The sequence below is a fragment of the Saccostrea cucullata genome, unplaced genomic scaffold (assembly GCF_032062105.1).
Source record: "Saccostrea cucullata isolate Sc308-1 unplaced genomic scaffold, CSIRO_AGI_Scuc_v1 ctg190, whole genome shotgun sequence".
Lineage (NCBI taxonomy): Eukaryota > Metazoa > Mollusca > Bivalvia > Ostreida > Ostreidae > Saccostrea > Saccostrea cuccullata.
The window spans coordinates 264,929-288,367 of NW_026931523.1; the positions used below are offsets into that span (position 1 = coordinate 264,929).

The window sequence follows — 23,439 nt, forward strand, 5'->3', positions numbered from 1 at the left end:
TGCCTGAAAGATTGCAGAGACTGTGGAATTCATTTCTTCAAAGAACCAGTGCAATACATAAGAAGGCAAATCAAATATGAAATTGATGTCGATCGTACGGGCAAAGTTAAAACGTTATTCCTTGTTATTTTTCTTCTTGAAACACATAGGAACAATGCTGATCAAGAAGTCTATGACTCAATAAGTTTGAAAGGCGCCAACGACTGCGTGAAGTTTTTAAAAGACCACTATTCTGGACTAGTTGACGATATGCATTTAGAGTATAATGCATTCACTAAACTGTTAGACGTAGCAAAGGAAATGATGAAACTCAATCTGATTGCACCTGATGGTGAAGAGATGTATATATTTAAACACCAAACAATATGTCATGCTGTAGGGCATTATTTTTTTACAGAACATTTTGATGTCGTTGTGAAATATTTTCCTGTAGAAACATTTGTACATGAAGAATTTGTGGGTTGGAAAGAAGATGACTACGATGAAATGGCATCTCGTCTTTATAAGGAAGTAGAGAAAGGAAATCATTCAAAAGTATTTTCCTGTAGATTGTTCCAAAACTGTGCCTTTTTGGAGCACTTCTGTAAGATAATAGAAAAAACAGAAAACACGAGAAGATTTTTATTAATTCCAGGCGACCATTCGCTGCCAATAACATTCTGGCTAAGAAAAAACCATTTATTTCATTTATCAAAATTGATTCAAAATATTATAGAGAGACATGCAAAGAAAGATGCAGAATTTCATTTTTATCTCGCACGCTTTGGGGAATGCTGCGCTGATAATGAAAACTTGCTTAAGAAAACGGACACGGCTTCAATAGTAAAGTTAGAAGAAGCAAGGAATGCAGTATTGGACTACAGAAATGGAGAAGGAAAAACAATAATTCACATTATTTTAGTACTAGAATTACCTGACATTGAAGTTTTTACCATTATTCATCAACTTCTTCGGGACACTGAAAAATATACTTCATCAACTGTCCAAGACATCAATGACATTGAAGAATCGCTGCTTACAACTGTCTCACAGCAACATGAAAACAGTAGAATTTTGACAATTCTAAAATTATTTAAAAGTCGTAATGCTTCAAACATTGCAGGATATTTACTGATATACAATATGGTATCTGCATTTTCGTCCAGTAAGTATCATTGTTACTTGGAGATTGAACTTTTGCTTCGAGTATTCATTTTTTTACTTTACTGCAATTGTGAGTCAACGGATTATCGTGAAAGAACAGTACAGATGTGCAAAAGCTTGAAATACGATCATGTCGTAAAGTTACTATCGATTGAGAATGTTACAAAATGCCAGAGTGAAATATCTTCAACGGTTGCTCAAATCTTAGACACATTCACACTGGAGAGGAGCGAAGAAAATATAACCATTCCAAACCCAATGGACTCAATGTCACCAGAAATGGTAAACACCATAAGTAAATGTGTACAATTGCTTGGAGATAAAAGTTTCAGAGATATCTGTATTTAGCTTGTTTATTGAATGCCCTTTGAGAACTTAGGTACATGTACCTTTTTTTCTTTCATTTATCATCTGGCAATCTGAAAGTATCAAATTTGATAAAATATTGTACATTATCATTTTTAAATGAAAAATAATTTGTAAAAAAATGTAATGTGCAAAATTGTGTTATTGTTTATATATTTCGTTTTCAATTACATGTTTTATTTTTCACTACTGATAAAAGAATGGCTAGGTATCTTCTAAAGTCGTCATGTTTTCTTTTCTTTTATTTGATCAGTATGCATTGTTCAAAATAGTTCTAAAAAATGTTGTTGATTTGTGATCTCCAAAAGCCTTAACTATAAAGAAGTCGTTAACATAACTATACTAGAAAACTCTACGAAGAAACAAACCAACGATTTCAATACAATTGTTTTGCTTAATATTATATGAAATAAACTTAGACATATGTTGATCAATATTTAGAACAATGATTGAATAAAATTAGTTTGTTAAATATTTGATCAGTTAGCGACGTTTATTATCTTATTTTATCAATTGAATGAGTAATCATGACAGATATCAGCATAAAATGTGATTTGCGATGCATGGTTCCATGCATATTGCATTTGTTCATTTTGTATTTCATATAATTGCCTTTAAGAAAAGAGAATGTGTTTATTCAATACTTTTTGTCAATAAAAAAGCTTTTGGTATGATAAAAAATGATATTTTCTTTAAAAATCGCACTTTTAGCGTTCATCAAGTGTGCACTTTTTTCACACATGATGAAAACAATTGATAACTTTTTATTATATCACAAGTAACAGCTTTTCAAAAAGCTTGCCTGACTAACAATCATTATCTGTAAGAGAAGTGATACACCTTTTGAGGATATTTTTTTGAGTTTGAAATATGTCTTTTTATTGGAGAACCTTGTAAAAATATTTAATTATTTAATTTGTATAGAAGAACGATGCCATTGCTGCATTCTGAAGAGCTGTTAACAGAATGGTTAATGTATATGGGTTTTCTGCCAATCGCAACTCCTCGGTCCCACTCCTCGGGCCTTATCTAGGGAAGAAGTCCACAAATGTATTGTTAATCTATACGCCATGACCCGACCCCCCCCCCTTTTCACAAACTTTAAAAAAGCATGGATGATGTATATAGACTCATCTATATGGAATATGGAATATAGATTCATCTTTATTCATTGTAATGATATTATCTAAAATGTACTATAGAAGGGACTTCTTACCCCGTTTTTACTATGAACAGGAAATGTAGAAATTTTTAACATCCGATGATGTCGATACATTCAAGTTTGTTTTTCGACCTCTGACGAAAACATCCGAGATGATGCGATTGACAAGTAGATTGATCTACCCCTGGATCTAAATTTAAAGCTACACCTGAAATCTGTTGTCAAATCATCCATTGTGAACATTTTAGAGAATGGATATAACTAAATATATATGTTGTAGGAAAATGTTTTCTCCAATGAAGTAAACAGTAGTAGTTTGTGTTAATTGATCTTTTTTTCTGAAAGGGGTACAATAATATTTTTGAGAACGAAATAGGTAAAACCAACATCTAGGCCTTTGTGGAAAAGATATCAAAGATTTCGCACCAGTAATTTCTTTCGTCAAATTGTCTGGAATCTGGTTGAACTACGTCGATCGTTTGTGATGATTGGACTAGTCCATTAAAATTTGGAATAAACCAATTGCAACAGAGGGGAAACAAATTAGAGAAATTATTTCTTTTGTTTTGCATGTCCATATTCTGATATATTCGATTCATATGTTGTTTTAAGGAATAAGATAAAATTTGTAGACCGAATTTCTGAATCGTAAGAAGATAGAGGTTACAATAACAAACTGTATTTAATTCCATGGAAGTTAGCACCCCCATTCATACAATAGAAAAATCCAAGAAAAGGCGTGAAGATCGCTTACTCGTGACATTTGGCGCAAAAGAGCGATTCACCCCTTTCGTAGAATATAAATGGACTGATCCAGTAATATAGAAATGCAGAAAAAAAAGATACACTGACACGTTGAAACGGATAATCAGATGGAATAATATGTTTCATGCAAACAGAGTAAACAAAGTAAATACTGCATTATTTTGCATCAGTAAAATCATTGTTTCCCTGAAAAATGTACTTTTAAAATGCAGGTTAAAGATTTCCAATGTAAGATCAGCTTGTACAAAATCTAGCTCTCTGGGAATGATCTATTAGTTTCGGATCAAGCAATTATCAATCCTTATACAGCCTGACGCCGTGACGTCAGGCAATAAGTTGTTTACTTTATGAGAAGAAAGCTAACAGAATATTTTAGCAATATCAAGTTGTAACTACTTTGAATAAAAAAAAATTTATGTAAGTTGAGAAAGGCGTGTCCTTGACAAATAATATGATATTCCTTTATATTCATGAGAATACAAGGGTTCATCTAAAAGCTTGTGGCTTTTCAATCTCACACTCACGTACTAATTGTCATAGAAATTCTACAGAACACTCATTTGAAAGACGCTTATGTAAAAATTAAACAATAGTTTATTTTTCACTTTCAAAATGAAATGTTATGAATTTTAGTTTTAAAATATCAGTATCATCATACGGAAACCATATTCATTTGAATGGTTAAGTACTTCGTTTTTAAGTAAGCCTTTGGTAGCATTTAATTGCAATTTTCCTAACATTGAAATAATGTATTATTTTAAAATATCTTTAAATTTTCACCAATAAACCATACTATAGATATCGATTCCAATTGAAAGTAATAAGATCTGAATTCTAAAACGATAAAAACTTGATTTTATAAAAGAGAAAGTGAGTATTTATTTAATAATTTGTTTCTGTACAAAGTTCATTACTGAGTGAAGACCAGTTCCTAAACAGGGCCTTTACATTGATAACGACTCGAAATATCCAATCTTTAGGTATATTAAGGGTCCGTTTGCGAGAAAAAACATGCAATACGGCTAGATCATTACTATACATAGGAAAAATTTGATGAGTCTGCGATATATATGGAAATGATTTAAATTGAAAAAGAAATATTAAATTGAATATCAAACGCAAATGAAAAGTATCCCAATGGCGATATATATTTTTTCAAATTATTTAGAAACGGAAAGATTTAATATTATATTTTAATTACTAGTTTGTTTATTAATTAGGTCCCTCTCGAAAATTTTTCAATCAGGTGGAAATGACATCTCTTGCCTTTTGCAGGGCTGCAATTTTATATTTTTACTCCACAGCACCCAGGTCTAATAGCAGCGAGGGATCTGTTTCCTTCCAGCATGAACTGAGGAATGGGGCTTTGATTTATATGTCTCATCTGAAGGACCAGTCACCACGATCCGCAGTGGATTTAAACCTGCACTCTATCACCAAACCAATAGCTTACATGTACTTGCACGTTTAAGATCACTTGAGCTGAAAGCTCGGGTGAGCTTTTTTGATGACCTTTTGTCCGTTTTTCCCACCAGCTTTAACTTTTCATTTTTTCAAATTAATATTTGATTTCTTATTCAGTTGTTCAATTGTAATTTTTAACACCAACGTTCTACTTCAGTGCACCTTAGCTAGGCTTGTCAAGGCAAGAGATCACTTTTCTCTGATATTGATTTTTTTTCTCTTATCTCCTATTAGAAAATATATACATATTACATGTATATTGATAATATAAGCTTTGGTTATATTCATTATCAAACAAATTATACGTCATAGATCATGTCCCAACAATATCGTATTGATTCAGAAACCTTTATATGTTTATACATTACATTATTTGTTGATAAAGGGATGAGTTAAGACATAGGTGAATGGTTTTTTTACATTTATTTTAGAAAGACCAGTATATATGCGTATATGTTCTCTGTAAATAATTAAATTCCTCATACCTTAAAATTTTAACTATGTAAGGTATAAAAATTAAATTCCATAGATAAAAAAGTGACCCTACTAAGAATGATTTTGTCAATGTTTTTTTTTCGTTTTTGTTGTCAACAAACCCAAAATCTTTTCAAGCTAACATAGCAGACTTAAAATAATCTTTATTCAAATCAATAATAATTCTTAATAATATAATGTTGCAGAATGTCTCTATCTTCTACTACCTTCATTTATTTAAAAAAAAAACTTATGTTATACTGCTCTATTATTTTGAACCACAACAAAAATGGTTGTTTTTAAACTTCAACAAAAATATTTAACCTTTTAACTAAACTAGGTCAATGCCGTTATATAAACATACATGTACCTTTTTAATTATGATAATAAAAAAGAAAGCGTAATTTATATTAAAAAAAAAAAGAAGAAAAAAATGGGACATAGATATATAAAAACAAATCAGTGAAAAAACATTTTTTAAATATTTTATCAAAATGTCAAAATCATGCATCGTACAAATACTGTTAGTGCGCATGTGAAAACATAGCACTACGGAAGCCATTAAAGAAGTCTTGATTTAAAGTTTAAAAGCAATGACTTTATATGAGCAGCGCATTTGTGTGTAGAAAACTTAGCATTTCGTAAAATTTCATTGAAATGTTCAGGTAAGTATGTTCTGAAATATACCAAAAAGAGATAAAAATATTTAATATACATTTCTACTTTCGGTTTAATATCTTATTTTCCCTCTTTTTGTCATTGCTTGAAGAATATTACTTATAAACCTTTTATAGATATAATACAGTTTATTGTGTATGAAATAAACTTAATCAGGGAATATCCTACTACAAAATTTAAACGATATAGATAATGCATTATTTGACAAGAATATTTAAAACTTTAATTCTGTCTACTACTCTCAATCTATTCAATTTAATTGCTTACTCGCTTGTTTAATTTTCTACTGTGTTTTAAATAATAAAATGTTTGACTCTACTATACTTAGATGTTGCAAGAAGCACATAATAAAACATTATGTCTTTAAAATATTCTAGTGTTTTTTCTACAAAATCTTTATTACTCTACTGATGCAATTTTAATTTTTTTCCCAGGTATGATTTATAAATGTCAATTAAAAATTCTGATGTCTAGAAACTTTATCTATGAAATACAAAAATACGACTTGGTTTGAAACGTGTTATTACAAATTGAGTAATATATTGTAAATTTCTATTTTTTTTAGAATTTAGATTTAGGGGCAGATCACTCTCATTCTAACTGAAGAAAATTACATTAAAATCAGAACTCTTTAGTGTGCAGTGTAGAGAAAATTCTTAATTGCATATTTTTTATTCCTCTCTCGATTTTTTTCTCCTTTGTTTAAAATTCTTTATCTACAATAATGCGTGCAATAAAAATATTAATCAGAAATTGTTTTTATATTAATGTAACACAAACGCGTATTATTATTGCTTATACATGCTCCAAACCATGGTTTACAATTATTTGTGCAGAGGAGATTGTATGAATTTTATTAGACAAAAGACTGTAAAATATTTACTTATTAAGTCTTTTACTTATATAACATTAATTATTTTTATCATGCACAGGGAATGGTGAGAGCAAAGGAATTGATATGTGCATATCTTTCTATCAATGTAAAGTTCCTTTTACTCAGAAAGGTTTGTAATCATGCCACATTCAATAATGATTAAAGATTTTGTTTTAAATAAATCCACCCGGAAATAGAAAATGAGGAATTTCGACTTTCTCAAAGTATAAATGTGATGAAAATCAATAATTTGGTAAGTGTTTATTCACATATATGTAATATCTTGAATTAAATGTAACTGATCATAAATCTTCAGTTCCTGAATGGAATAAAATCTGCTTTAAACTGAATAACCATTTTTAATTCTAGCTTTAAAGAGTTCAAAATGATTTTAAAAACAATTAATTGTCAATTTGCATTTCAGTTTGTGTGAGATACAATAAAAAAAGATTCTTATGAATTATAATTGATTGTGCTCAATGGTAGGACCAAATATTGTATGAATAAAGAATGTATAAGGATACCTTTTACAATTGTTAAATTATGATATACCTTAAATTCATATATATTTTTAAAAATGCATGAATGGAATATGAATTTAAAATCTTTTTCAATAATGAAAATGAAAAATAATGAATTTTTTTAAGATTGATGCAGTCGACGATCGATATTGCTCTGTATCTCTGCAAACCCTGGAAGTTGTTAATGTTTGTCCTTCAAACAAAACCGAGATGGAACAAGCAAATTTGAGAAAAAAATGTGATTTGCTTGCAACACGTCAAAACTGTTCCCATCCAAGTAAATTCAAATATCATTGTGTCACAAATGGAGAAAGAACTGCTTTGGTTGAGGTATGCGCACCAGAAAGAAGAATAAATGGTAAGAAGACAAATCCAAAAAAGCACAATCTCAAATTTGAGACAAAGTGAACTTTCCTTAAATATGAAATGAAGTATTTTTGCCTAGGAAAGAAATAAACAAGATAATGTTGGCATTTGAACATTCATTTTTCACAATATTATTTAAATTCCTTACAATGTTTTAAAATAGTACACTTTGTACAGATACATTTCATGAAAAGTCAACTTAATTTTTTTTAAAGATCGGAAAATGAAATTTTAAGACGTGTACGTGAACTTAAACTTTGATCTTGTTTTATATCCTAAAAAATCAAGTACTTCCATGTAAAAGTATGTAATGTACATGCAAGGTAATTTGTACTTCATCATTCGAAATGTTAACACAAAAAATTAAAAATTCCTTCAAAACATGATGTTTAAAATCCTAAGTATTGTGTGCTACCATGCAAAAGTATGTAATGTACGGTAATTATTACTTCAAATATTGGAATGTCAACGTGAAGAGTAAAAAAGAATTCTTAAAAAAATGTTCAAATTTCTTTGAAAAACAGGATGCCCTAGTACGTCTAAAATTACTGCAAGAAATTGAATTTTGCAGGATTTTGTACAGAATTTAATGTACTGGGGGCTAGAATCCAAGGCCATTATACGACACAATGTACATCGTGTCCACAACATTATCAATCTACAGAGGCCTACAAATGTACGTATGATATTTTATTTCTTTCATAACTTTGATATATCTAATTTTATGCCCCTTTAAGGTACTTGGGCACAGATTTGAAGTCAATTTTTTTTCTATAATGTTACGACTTATATTTTAATATCATTTTACACACAAATTACTAAAAATCTTATTTTATAAGGAAGTTATTAATACTTGAAATTATTTTGGCGGATTTGATTGACACATCCTTGCGCTTTCACAAATTTTAACCTTATTCTTAATCCTTAGAAAAAGTGGTAATCTTGTGGTGTATTAATGAGAAAGATTAAAACCTATTATCCAGAAAATAGTTTTATTCCGAGTACAAATGTTAGAAAGCAAAACTCGCTCATGAGTATCGTCATTCCTAACTAAGGGTTGCTTGCAGAGTTTAGCAAATCGAGCACACTCGTGTTATGTATACAGTTTTTGTAAACAGGGCTCGAGTTCTGTTATTGTTTTTATTTAGAATTCACCGGGTGCTTTCAATCGTCACCTTCTGCTTACCACAACTGCGCGGACTGACAATATATTGTGTGTTTATTTTGCTTTCGAACATGTATACTCTGAATTTTCTGGATTATAGTATTGATATTTTTAATTTATACACAAAGAAATTACCACTTTTCCTAAGGAATAAGAATAAAATTAATTTGTGAAAGTGTAAAGATGTGTCATTCAAACCCGCCAAAAAATTAAATTTTAATATCTTTTATATGAAATAAGATTTTTAATTAATTTTTGTGTGAAAAGCTTTCAAAAGATATAAGTCGTAATATTATAGAGAAAATAATAACTTCAAATCTGTGTCCAGGTACCTTTCAAAACAGAAAAGAAAATGATATCCTTATGTACGATATGTAAGGATATGTTTGATATCAACACATTTATTCCAAACTTACCTAAAAAAAAATTACCGATTTAATAGCGTCACATTTGCAGATTTTTTCTTCCTTCATCACACATAATTTTATGATTCACATTTATTCAAATCATGACACACGGGAGTAGAGTGGAACTGCAATAAACAGTCAAATTTTTACATGAGTATATATATGGGAAAATCTTTTAAAAATCTTCTTCTCAAGAACATCAAAGCTATGATTGGTGATGATTATATATAAAAATTCTCAGGTGATGTAAATTCATGTTTTTCAAAGCATAACCCCCGGGGCAGGGTAGGGCCAGAAGGGTCGGTCAAAATATTTTACAAAGAAATCCATAGGAAAAATCTTCAAAAAATCTTTTTCTCAAGAACAGCAAATCTTTCTTTATATGCTAATATCCTCAGATGGTGTTGATTCAAGATTGTTCAAATCATTATCACCGAGGGAAGGGTAGGACAAGAAGGACCGTTCAATTTTTTTTTATAGGAATATATAGAAAAAATCTTCAAAAATCGTTTTCTCAAGATCAGCAAAGCTAAATTTTTTTTTATAATGAAGCATCCTCAGTTGGTATATTTCAAGGTTGTTCAAATCATTATTCCCAGGGACAGAAGGTAGGGCCACAAGGGTTGATCAAATTTTTACAATAGAATAATAAAAAACTTTTAAAATTTTCTTCTCAAGAACAGCAAGCTATCTAACCTCAAATATGTATTTTTCTCTAATTGAAGATAAGTTGGTGAAAAGAATATTTTGTATGGTTGATTGCTCTGAAAATATAAAATACAGATGTTGGATCGAGGGTTCATCTAGAAAAATTCGATTGAATTATGAATTTCTAGTGCACCAGCACAAAGCAATGTTTATTATCTATTATTTTATATTTATTCCTTTCCCGTTATTGTTTTAGATACCGATTGCTTTCATAATATTTCCTCCAACTTAGAGAAAACATCAACTGTATCGTCGAATACTTATTTCAGAACAGAAGCAAATAGCGATTCAGTGTAAGTAAATAACAATGCAGTTATTACACAATGAAAAGACATAATCCTTTCTCAAATTCACTTAAAAAAATATAATATTTTGTTCTCAAGTTTAAAATCTATGAGGTAAAAGAAATTCAACAGCACACTTTTTTCCAACTTGGTTTAAAACACACCCTTATCAGCCCCTATCAGAATACCGTATAAGTGGAAATTTTAGCGAGACGCAAATTTAGCGATTTGTCTTTAAAATCTGGTAATTTATTTTTAGCGAGATTTTAATTTAGCGATTTCAAAATGCACATTAAAGTAGCTATTAGAAATAATTTTTAGCGAGATTTAATTTTAGCGATCTCGACAACCTCGCTAATAATGCCAAAATTAAATCCTCGCTAAAAATTCTACTTATACGGTATTGTAAAATCTGAATTCAACCAAGAATGTTCATTAGTTATTAATAAACAATTTCTGTCAATATACATGTATTATAAATACATGATGCTACTTATAAAATTACTCTTTTGTAACTAACATTTAGTACAAGATATTGATTACCAAATCAGTAATCTGTAATGTAAAATTAACCACACATAGTTTTGGATTGCAAATCAAATTGTACTTATGCTACTTCTAAAATCTCTTTAAAAAATCGAAAAAGTTCATAATTATTTGTTATAAAAATAGTGTAATGGTAATAAATATAGTAATAGAAAAAAGTTCAATATTTGTCAAAAGGAAGAAAATTGAACTATGCCCCGTTATCGAAGATTCGGTGGCATATAGTTTTTGTCGTGTCCGTCCGTCTGTCTGTTTGTCTATAATAATTATGTCTGTCTGTTTGTATGTTTGTCCGCAAAAACTTAAATCTTGCCTGTAACTTTTGATTACGTGGAGCTATGATTTTTATTTTTCACATGTGTATTCATTGTGACAAGACCTTTGCTTTGGCTACCACCAAATTTGACCTTTTGACCTTTACCTTGGGGTTTGGCATTCTTTTATCCAAAAAAATTTACTTTAGTCATATCTTTTGAACTGTTACATTTTGCACCAGAGCTTTCAAACTATACATATGTGTTTTTGCGACAAGACCTTTCATTGGACGCAACAGATGTTACATTTTGTTCTTGGAGATTTACGTACTTTAAAGAAACCTTCAACCTTGGCCTTTGAAAAGGACTAGAGCTTTCATATTTCACATATGTTATCCTTGTGAGAAGGTCTTTCATTTGATGCCAAGAACTTTGATCATTTGACTTTGACCTTGGAGTTTGACCGAATTAAAAAAAAACTGAGACCATAACTCTTTAAAGCTTAGGGATAGGACTTTATTACTTAACATTTTCAATCCATGTGAAATTTTTTTTGATTAGATAAAAAAAAACTTTGACCTTGATGTTTGACCTTTAAGATTGTCAATAACTTCTAAACAGTTAGAGCCTAGGGCTTTCATTTTACACATGTAATCCTTGTGATAAGAACTTTCATTAGAAACCAAAAATTTTGACCATTTTGTCCTTGACCCTGGATTTTGATTTCCATTGGACATAACTTTTGAACAGGTGGTGCTACATGTAGGGCTTTTATATTTCAAATTTTATTTCTGTTGAAAAAATCTTTCTTTGTGAACCAACAAATTTTTTTAATTTGCATTTAGGAGGGTGAAGGAAGGAAAAATTAAATCTTTGCTACGTTGCCATACAGCTGCATCAGTGTTTCATAAACACATCTTCTTTCTAATAAAAAAATAATCTATAGATTCCATACTTTTCACCTTTGATCTTTTATGACTTTGAACTTTTACGAACACATAAAATATCTTCTATCAATTCTGTATTTGGAGAAAAACATTTTGTATTTGATTACATTTTAAATCAGACGTTCATTTCAAAAGAATACAACATTATTAAGATAAACTCCCAAAGGACCGTCATATTTAATTTTTCTAATATTTAAAAAAAATTCAAATACGTAAATAAGCTTTTATTTCTATTTTCCTAGTGAGTTTTTTTTAATGACAAAAAAATCATTTAAAAGTGATTTCAGACTGTTTTATACTAAATTTAAAAGGAAATTTTGATGACATGTGGTATTGATTTTCAAAATAAGAGGAATATCATGACCCCCAGTGGTAGGGTGGGGCCACAATGCCCGATCGACGTTTTACGTAGAAATATATGGGAAAGTTCTTTTAAAATCTTCTCAAGAACCACTGTGTCAGGAAAAATTAAACTTATACGGAAGCATCCTCAGGTAGTGTAGATTTAAGTATATTCAAATCATGACCCCCGCACAAGATGAAATTCTCCCATTAAGCTTGACTTAATGGCAGCTTATAGGTGCTTAATGGTGGCTTAAAGGCCGCCTTTAAACAACCATTAAGCCACCATTAAGCACCTATAAGCCACCAGTGAGCTTCCATTAAGTAACCATTAAGCCTCCATTAAGCCAAATTTCTAACTTAATGGTAGCTTAATGGTGGCTTAATGGTTACTTAATGGTGGCTTAAAGGTTCTTAATGGTTACTTTTAGACCACCATTAAGTCACCATTAAGCCACCATTAAGGTAGACTTACAGGTGCTTAATGTCCAAACTCCATTAAGCTACCATTAAGCCACCATTAAGTCACAGTACGCAGTCGATTATATTGTTTATATGGGTGAAAAATTATTTTTATAGTGATTTGTTATCATTATTATAAATGTAGAGTTCGTTTTATCTTGATTTGGTAAAAATAATGAAAAAAAAACGAAATTCAAAATCCAAAAAAAATCCACCGCAGTGGGGGCGCGAACCCATGACCGTAGGTTTCGAAGCCAAACGCCTAATCCATTACGCTATCGCCGCTCCTTATTAATTATGGAAAATATTAAATATTTAACCTTTATTTTTTTTCAAAATTTGTTTGGATTTGTTAAGGTTTTTACTAGAATTTTGTTGAACATTTCCAAACGTCTTGAATTGGTTTATTAATCAAAATATAAACAATTTTATTTTTGGATCTTAACACATTAATATATATATATTTCTACACAGAGTTTGGATTTTAGTTTGATGTAGTGTGATTGAGTTCTTCGCTCTGTTAGTGTTATTCGAAAATTGTCGAAATGTAAGCATTAAATCATGATTGAAGATAAATTAATTCATAGATAAAACACAAAAGTCTATCATCGAAAAAGAAAGAGGAAAAAACAGATTCTACTATTATTTTTAATATACTGCGGATATTAACGGTTTCTGTGTCAACAATTTAGTGACAATCCTCGCGTAGGAGTTACCTGGTTAATTACGTTTACAAAAACTTTTTTTAGAATATCACATTCAGTTTCAATTCTTTTTGTATCACAATGGGTATCAAAATAATTGACTTTTTACGATGAATCAGAATTTTTGATTTGTTATATGCTTGCGTTAAATATAATTTTTTTTTTCAAATAATTGATCATTAAAATCTGTCAGTGTACGTTGTGTATGTATAGTTTCCTGTTAGTTAACCGGGGACGGGGGACACCTAATTAAGGTCTATTGTCTGACCAGCCGGTTTACTGTACACGGATTATCTGTTAATCCTACCCCTGTTTCTTAATGTGTATACATCTGGGCGGATGTCATGTTTAATCTCAGACTGATCAGCCGTTCCTCTGAAAATCGATTTTGAAATAACAATTATTGAAGACCGACTAGATTTTGACAGATACTTACCGCTGCATTTTTAAAAAAAATAATGAATTAATTAAAATTATTCATGATGTAAAAGCCATTAAAAAGTTTTTCATGGTAAAAGTCAATTTTTGAAAACTAAACATTTGTATACCAGTAGCCCCCCCCCCCCCCAAAAAAAAAAGGACAAAGGTTTTTTTCATGAGATCATATAGTTAAATTCCTGTGAATTCTGTAGCGGAATGTTTCTTTTGACATATGAAATAAAATGACCATTTTAATAAAGTAATATAAATTTTGTGTTCGGAATATAGATCATATAATTCTAAAAACAAATTGATTTTTGGTATTGTACATTTAAGATATTTCACAAGAATTGCTCACGGTGTGTAATAATTATTAATTTTTAAAAATCATATACACTAAAAATAAAAACAACGCATGTAATAATGGTTAATTTAAAAAATAAAAATAATATAAAGTTCTGATACATGATGTCTTGTTTTATTATCACTGTAAATGATTTTAAGAAAACATTAGACAGCTCGAGCAAGCCCCTAGCTGTAGCTATTAGCTTACTTCGTTCCCTGTGATCAAGTTTATGCATGTTGCCAAAAAACTCGTAGAAATTATTATCGAGACAGAATTATGAGATGGAATAGATTTTGCGTAAATGATATTAAAATAACTAAAAGCTAATTCAAAGATTCTATATTAGATGCGTAAAAGTTAAATGAGGGTTGACCATTAAGTCACCATTAAGCTCAGCTTAATGGTGGCTTAATGGTAGCTTAATGAAGTTTGGACTATAAGCACCTGTAAGTCTAGCTTAATGGTGACTTAATGGTGGCTTAAAGGAATTAACTTCTTTAAGCCACCATTAAGTCACCATTAAGCTACCATTAAGCGATTGCTTAAAGGTTGTCTTTCGTCTTGTGCCGGGGGTAGGGCGGGGCCACAATGGCCGATAAAATTTCACAAAAAAATATATATAGATAATTCTTTAAAAATCTTCTTTTCAAGAACCACTTATAGGGAAGCATTCTCAAGTACACTTGTAGTTCAGATTCAAGTTTGTTCCAATCATGACCCCTAGGGGTAGGGTGGGTCCACAACGGCCGAACAAAGTTTTACAAAGAAATATAAAGGAAAATTACAAAAACATTCCAAAAAAAACTCTTTGACTGGAATGATAATATTTTTATGGAAGCATCTTCAGGTAGTGTAGATTCAATTTTATTCAAATCATGACCCCCAGGAGTAGGGCGGGGCCACAATGGCCGATCAAAGTTTCACATAGAAATATATAGGAAAATTATTTACAATCTTCTTCTCTGGAATAGCAAAGGCATGAATGATCATATTTTTATGGAAGCATCCTCTGGTAGTGGACATTCAAGTTTGTTCAAATTATGACCCCTTGAGATAGGGCGGATCCACAACATGAAATCCAATTTTTACATAGAAACATCTAGAAAAATCTTTGAAAATCTTTTAAAAAATAGCAAAGCTATGATTAGTCCTATTCAGATGGAAGTATTCTCAGGTAGTCAAAGAAATATGCAAGCATTTTTAGCTGGTGTGGATTCAAGTTTGTTCAAAACGTACCCTCTCCTTTTGAAGGATTGTTAAGGACAACTACTGGGTTTCAAATTCTCAATAATAAACTGATTTATGCTTTTTTCTTGGCCACATTCCTCAGGTGACCGATGTGGCCCATGGGCCTCTTGTATTAGTTAACAGCCTGTACTTAGCCGAAACCCTTTTTTTATTCATGTTTTGTACATTATTGGCCCCCGCTTTTGCGAAAGCGAAGGGACATTTAAATCATTCGTAAGTCACTCAGTCCGTCCGTCAGGCTGTTTGTCGGTCTGTCAGTCCGTCACAAAAACTTTAACCTTGCTTATAACTTTTGATTAAGTGGAACTATGATTTTCATATTTCAAATGCGTATTCCTGGTAACAAAACCTTTCTTTGGGTACCATCAAATTGACCTTTTGACCTTGACCTTGGAGTTGACCCACTTTTACTCAAAAATTTGAAACTTTTACATTGGCCATATCTTTTGAATAGTAGATACAAGGAATTTCATATTTCAAATATATATTTTTGTTACAAGACCTTTCATTGGATACGAAAAACTTTAACCTTTTGACATTGGAGATTTACTTACTTAAAAAACTTTAACCATGACCATAATTTTTGAATGGTAAGGGCTAGGACTTTTAGACTTCACATATTTAATTTCTGTGAGAAGACCTTTCATATGATACCAAGAACTTTGACCTTTTTACCTTGATCTTGGAGTATTAACTACTTTTTAAAAACATTAATCTTGTTCACAACTTTTGAACGGTACATACTAGGACTTTCATATTTCACACATGTGTTTTATGTGATAAGACCTTTCATTATATAGCAAAAACGTTGACTTTTTGATCTTGACCCTTGAAATTTTCGTACCTATATAAAAACTTAAATCTTGACCATAATTTTTGAACGGTAAGAGCTAGGGTTTTCATACTTCACATATGTTAATATTGTGAGATGACCTTTCACTGCATACCAAGAATTTAGACCCTTTCACCCTGACCTTGTAGTTTTAACTACTTTTTAAATAGCTTTAACCTTGATCAAACTCTTGAACGGTAGATACCAGGACTTTCAAATTTCAAATGTGTATTTTTTGTAGCAAGACTTTTCAAAGGATACCAGTAACCTTTTGACCTTGACCTGTGAGATTTACGTACTAATGAAAAAAACTTTAACCTTTTCCATAAGTTTTGAATTTCAAGGGCTAGGGACTTACTAGAATAATCCACCAATAAAGTTTAATTCCATAACTAACTTGCATATTTGACAATTTATCTATTTCTCTTAATCAAAACATCTATTTTTGTTGCTAGGTAACCGATTGTAAAAAACACACGTTTTTGAATTTAAATTCCAAAAAGGATATTCCTCTGCCTTTATGTAAAATATACCATAATCTTGTATTGAGCCAGAAGTTTGAGATATGGTCTTAAAAGTGCCCGAAGTATCAAATATGCTGAATCAGCAAAAAATGCAAAATATGCATATCTTCCGTTGTCTGTAAAAGAAATATCCTAAAATAAAAATTATATGTATTACATGGTTTTATCACTTGAAATGTTTATCTTTATGATAACATTATTTAAGAACCCCTCAGGTAATATTCACATTCAATTTTAAGCCTCTGAGTTAAGTGATATATTTGTCCATCCACATGGAAAATTGACCGGTTGCTAGGGAAAATTTATTTGGCCATGTTTCCATAGTAACCTGGACCAAAAATAATTTTCAATTTACATACGTGGTTTATAGGGTAAGAGAAACCTATGTGTGTAAAATCATCGAATTCTGAGAACCTTCATGATTCACTTTTATACACATATTGGCCGATTCTTACAGAGACCCGTACTTAACGTATAAGTGCGTTAAGAATTAATTTTTCACTTTTTTTCCTTGCAATGTTTGTTTGCGTTATTTATTTTTGCAACGTAATTTAATATCATTTGACGTCACAAACGGCTAGCTCTTACATCTATTATCCACGGCAGATTTGAAAGGCTCTAAATTCACATTTAAAAAGTTTAACGAAATAAGCAATTATGAAAAAGGAAAATAAGAGAATGTGTTAGCCGGGTATAATAATTTGTAGGCACGGCCAGGTGTGTTAAAGGACCGAAGAAATCGAAAATATGAATTCAATGCTTAGATGAAATCCCTAATTTTTGTTGTTTTGAGATGTGGAGAGACCCACGAATTCACAATCACCACGAAATGTAAAATCTAATATAATTATTACTCAACACTTCTCCATTCACGAAATCAAATCCCCAGATAACAATGTTTCTTTCTCAAACCTCGAGCATTTGCCCCCACGAAAATATGTAAAGAAATATGTGATTTTACAGCAGTATTAACATAACTTTCAACACACACATTCAACCCTTCTCTTTTCTAATTTCAAAGTTTTATTTAAAGTGTATATAGGAATATCTTAATTAGATAGACTTTTCAAAATCAAAATGAATTCGTCTGTACGAAATCTATTTAAAAGTAACATCTATTTAGGTAGGATTCTTCTCTGGTTTCTGACTAGATCAAATAATCAAAGTATATTTGCTTATATGTCTCATATATTGAGGTGTAAGGAATTTAAAAGACCATATTTTTCTTTCCTCTTCACAATTGTACAACTTTAAATAGAAATGGTAAAACTGTGTTTAAAAACAAGCAGGGACTATATTTTTGGGCGGAATGTTGGCATATGAAAATATCTTCTTTTCTGCTTCTCAAGATTATAATAGAACAACAAATTTAGTTATAATTTTTACACAACAAAAGTCTTGGAGAATTTTTCAAATGTAAGTTAGATAAATAAAGAGGGACTAAACTTTCAAAATATATAAAAAAAAAATATGATTTTTCAAACAAACTATATAAGCTTTTAAACGCTTCCATTCAAAGTGCAGATTTGCGTCAAAAATCCATAAAAAATATTTTTCTCTCTAAATAAAAGAACAAATATTTTTTTGAATCATTTTGTACATGTATAAGACTTCTTTATTATATGTGAAAATAAGAAAAAGTTAAATATAGGAAGCATATAAAAAATTACTAATAATATGTAATATATCATGAAAAATTAAGAAAAACAGAGAAAATTCGGATAAGACAATATCCAGTTAAGTTAAAATAATTATGTAAATTTGGTAATATCATGCTATAGACCCGATATAGTTATATGTTTTTATGCAAAAAGAAAAATCATTTAACTTTTGAAATAAAAGTAGGTATCATATGATTGGCAACAGTTATTTTTTATTCTTAATGTCAAAAAAAAGATAATGAATTTGACCTGACCTTGCCTCTAATATAAAACAGTCAAATTTAATTTCACTGATACTATCACTTAGTGATATTGTCTTCTATGAAAATTTCATTAATTTTCAAATATTAGAAATATGAGAAGAATCCTATCTTAACATATGCTAAAATATGTTTTGTTTTTCAGACATTTAAAGGACCTTCTCATTTGCATAGCAGTATTTGTTATTTTGAGTTTTCTACTGCTAGTCTTGAGTGTTCCAGCTATTTTTCTTCTGTGTTGCAAAAGTAAAAAAGGTGAGATTTTTCATAGTCATGTCAGTTTTGAATATTTTTAAAGCAATATGAGCTACATTTTTCAGAATTTTATTTTGCCGTTAAATTGCGTTATTATGATAAATTTGTTTGCAAATTAAACCTTTGATGAACTAGACTACAATAATGTGTGATATGGTTTCAGAAAAAAAATAATTCTGTACAATCGAATATGTAGTATTATATACGAAATCAATATTGTACAGGATGAAAAAAATAATTATGCTAAAATCATAGCTTATAAAAAGTTCTTCCATCGAAAATATGAACATTAGAAGTTTATAAATGTTAGTTTTCCCTCTCACTGGTATAGTTCACTACAATTTTGCAACAAAAATTTTTTACACTTTAGTTGCAGCTTATATTGCTTTTTCAATTTTATCAACAATATATTCAAAACGTGGTGCAAATCAGACTTAAATCCTTATAAATTCCAAGGAATCTTTGGATAGTTTGAAAACACAAGGTATTACCAAAATCAACAGCTTAAAAAATACGACTTTTCAACTTTATACACAACCATTCTCAAGGATAAATGATTGTGCTTTTTGAAATCAGTGACATCTGCTTTTCCAATAGAAACGGAACTCGCAAATTTAGTTACCTATCCAATGGACATTTGCAAAATTATTTTGTTAAAAATCACTCTGATTGTACACACAGGTACTCCGAAGTTGACATTCAAAAGATGCTTGAGTTTCTGGTTGATTTATATGTGACTTTTGAAGACCCAGTCTTTCATTAATCTATTAGAATTGCGCCCCATTATAAGCAGACCAATTTTTGTATTCATGTACTGTAGAATTTGTTAAAAATCTTATGCGTGAAAAGAAGAAGACACTTGCTGTGGCCTTCAACTTGACATTAAGATATATCGACGACGTATTCATCACCCACATACAAAATTAATAAGCTGTATATCTCATTTGATTCGATATGCAAGAGCATGCTCTACGTATGAACAATTTCTGAAACGAAGTAAATTATTGACAAACAGGCTGATGAAACATGAATATCAGTAGTCTTGCTTAAAGTCATCATTTAGTAAGTTTCGGTGTCGATACAATGACCTTGTCAGCAATTAATGAAGTTAGAGTGACGAAGTAAAATAAAGCGGAGTCCTATGAAAAAAAAGAACTGTGAAAAACATTTAAACATAGGAATAAAAAAATACCACATGACTTGTGAATTGGTAAGAATTTTATCAAACTCGTTGTGCTTTTAACACCCCCCCCCCCCCCCCGGTCAATTTAAGGCAGGAGGATAAATAGAAAAAAACTTATAAAAATCATATCCAACTACATTCCATGGGAAATCATTCGTTTGTCTGATTTTGTTATATCTTTCATATCAAGCCTTTGCTTAAAGGACACATAATGCAAACAAAAAAACAAAGATTCATAGATTAAATTTTTAACTGATTTTGAATCGAAAAGACATAGCGGTAGATAATAAATCCTTAAGATAATTAATCCTTAAGTTTTTCTGTGGTTTTTATAAATGAGACTGTCTGGTATTTATTATCCTTCTATACAAGATTTTGCACATATTTTTAACGTGAAAAAAAATTATTAAAAATATTCCTACTTTACCTCGTAAACACTTCACATGTTACATGATTTGAGAAATGCTGTTAAATGATGAAAAATTTCTTTATGTTATTTTAAAGTTTACTTTTTAAGGAATCCTTTTTAGCTCACCTGAGCCGAAGGCTCAAGTGAGCTTTTCTGATCAAAGGAGTATATATGATAAGAGCCAATTTTGGCCCCCTAAAAATCAATATTTTAGAATGACATTCAGATATGTTAAATTGATATTTATTTTGTAGAAGAGATAATATTAGAAATATTTCCAATATATTTTTCACATTCATATGCACTCACTAGCTATAATGACATGAGAAATAATGCTATTTTTGCTATCTAACAAAAAAAGGCATAAATATGCCTTTTTCGTGATGTTTTTTCTTATGGGAAACATCGAGCGCAGTGTAGAACATACACAATTTTTCTGTCACTAATTAGTATTGGATAGATACATCTTTGGTTGAAATATAAATCTTGTTCTAGGCTGCGCTCTATATTTTCTGTAAGAAAAACTGCTTGAAAATAAGCAGTTTTATACAAAATATGCTAAAATGGCGGGAAAACGTTAACTTTATGATGTCATGTTTCTAAAATAACGGCATTTTGATCAAAATGAAAATGACCAATAAAGGTCGCATATATAGCTGTACAAATTAAAGCTATATATACAGTAAAATTAAGATATCCATTTTAAGGGGCCAATTGAGACACTTACTATATATCGCTCTTTGTCCGTTGTCCCACGTCGTCGTTGTCGTCGTCGTTGTCGTCATCGTCGTTGTTGCAAACTTTTCACAATTTCATCTTTTCTCAAGAACCACTGGGCCAATTTCAACCAAACTTAATACAAAGTTTCTTTGGGTAAGGGGAATTCAAATTTATTCAAAAAAGGGTCATGCTCTTTTCCAAAGAGAGACAATTATGAATTAGAGAAAAATTAATGGCATTTTAAAAAAAATCGTCGTCTCAAGAACCATTGAGCCAGGAAAGTTGAAACTCATGTGGAATTATCCTCGGGTATTGTAGATTCAGTTTTGTTCAAATCATGACTACCGGGGGTAGGGTGGGGCCATAATAGCCTATCAAAGTTTTACATAGGAATATAGAGGAAAAATCCTTTAAAAATCTTCTTCTCAAGAACCACTGAGCCAGGAAAGATGAAACTGATGTGGAATCATTCTCATTCTAGTGTAGATTTTATTTTGTTCAATTCATGACCCCCGAGGGTAGGGTGGTGCAAAAATGACCAATCAAACTTTTACATAGGAATATATAGGAAAATCCTCTTTTCAAGTACTTCAAATCCATGCTTTGTGATATTTGTTTGGAATCATCCTCAGGTAATGTAGATTTTAGTTTGTTCAAATCATGACTCCCTGAAAGGGTTAAAATTCACTCCCTCCCCCAAACTCAGTAAACTTTCAGTTAAGATCTCCTTTTTCCTAGCCAATTGCTTGGGTGAGCGATGTGGCCCCTGAGCCTCTTGTAATGACTTATCTCTCCTACTTCATTATCTTATCGAATTATTAACAAAATATGTAGGTCGATACCTTATAAAAATGTTAGGAAGATATATCTTGAAAAATACGCTAAATAGTTATGCTTGAAAGCAAAATACTGATATATTTGAAATATTTTTTTTCAGCTCAAAGATCGGATGCAGACATTCCTCTGCGGTCTTAACAATATACATATATGATAGTTAAAGGAAAAAATAATGCACCGTAAAAAAGATGTGAGTCATGTTTGAAAGATGTAGTGATCAAGATTGGTTGTACGTATAACCAGTGCTGCGGACTATTAACAATAATGGCAGAAAACTATTTTGAATCAATTTGAATTTATATGAATTTGTTTTAATATCATATAATTCTAAACAATGTATTTAATGACCCTATTTTCAGAAGATTCCTATCTATCGTTGAGCTACTTTGTACCTGTATATGTGCTTATTATAATTTGCATATCATATGTAAGCTATTGACTCATTATTGTTACCTCAATGTGTCAAATGTTAATTAAGTGAAGATCACAACTTATTTTTAGAAATCAAAGGGATCCAATATAATACCCAAAATACGATTTTATTATCTACTCTTTTATATGAATTGGAAACAAAAATATTCCTTTGAGCTCTCAGTATTGGATTATGACATGCTCTTGTAAAGGACATAAATAAAATAATTTCCCTTTGCAATATATGACACAATGATTTTGTTTTAACGCCTCCGTTTTTATACTTTTTATTCATCTCCATTTCCTGACAAGTTTCCTCATGTCAATCTCAATAAATTAATTGATAAATTATTTAATTATAAAAATTTGTATATATAAATAACAGTAAATGAGATAAGGCTACCGACAAAGCCTTTTTAAGGTCATACGCAAGGTATTTTTAGACTTTCCCAGGAGTTGAAGAGTTCCAATGCTAAGGTATTGCGTGCTACTCCCTAATGTCTAAACATGCTATTATGCACTAATTCTAAAACAAATTATGATTAACAAAACATCTAGAATATATGTTTAATAATGTTTGTATATTTTTTTCCGACTTGTACAAAAGTCCCTGTTTTTTGTCTACGAACATCTGATGGCACTTCAAACTTAAATTAAAAATACCTTGATAAGTTATCAGTAGATAAGGTACGTTGCGTATG

The 23,439-nt window shown here is 30.4% G+C and overlaps 1 protein-coding gene across 1 annotated transcript; it reads left to right on the forward strand.

Moving 5' to 3' along the window:
• The first annotated feature begins 5,916 nt into the window (after positions 1 to 5,916).
• Positions 5,917 to 23,152, forward strand: LOC134232826 (uncharacterized). Its single transcript, XM_062714803.1, has 7 exons — positions 5,917 to 6,039; positions 6,985 to 7,056; positions 7,574 to 7,805; positions 8,385 to 8,489; positions 10,290 to 10,386; positions 19,069 to 19,178; positions 22,428 to 23,152. The coding sequence occupies exons 2-7, from the start codon at positions 6,988 to 6,990 to the stop codon at positions 22,463 to 22,465; spliced, it is 651 nt and encodes a 216-aa protein (XP_062570787.1). The 5' UTR covers positions 5,917 to 6,039; positions 6,985 to 6,987; the 3' UTR covers positions 22,466 to 23,152.
• Positions 23,153 to 23,439: the final 287 nt, after the last annotated feature.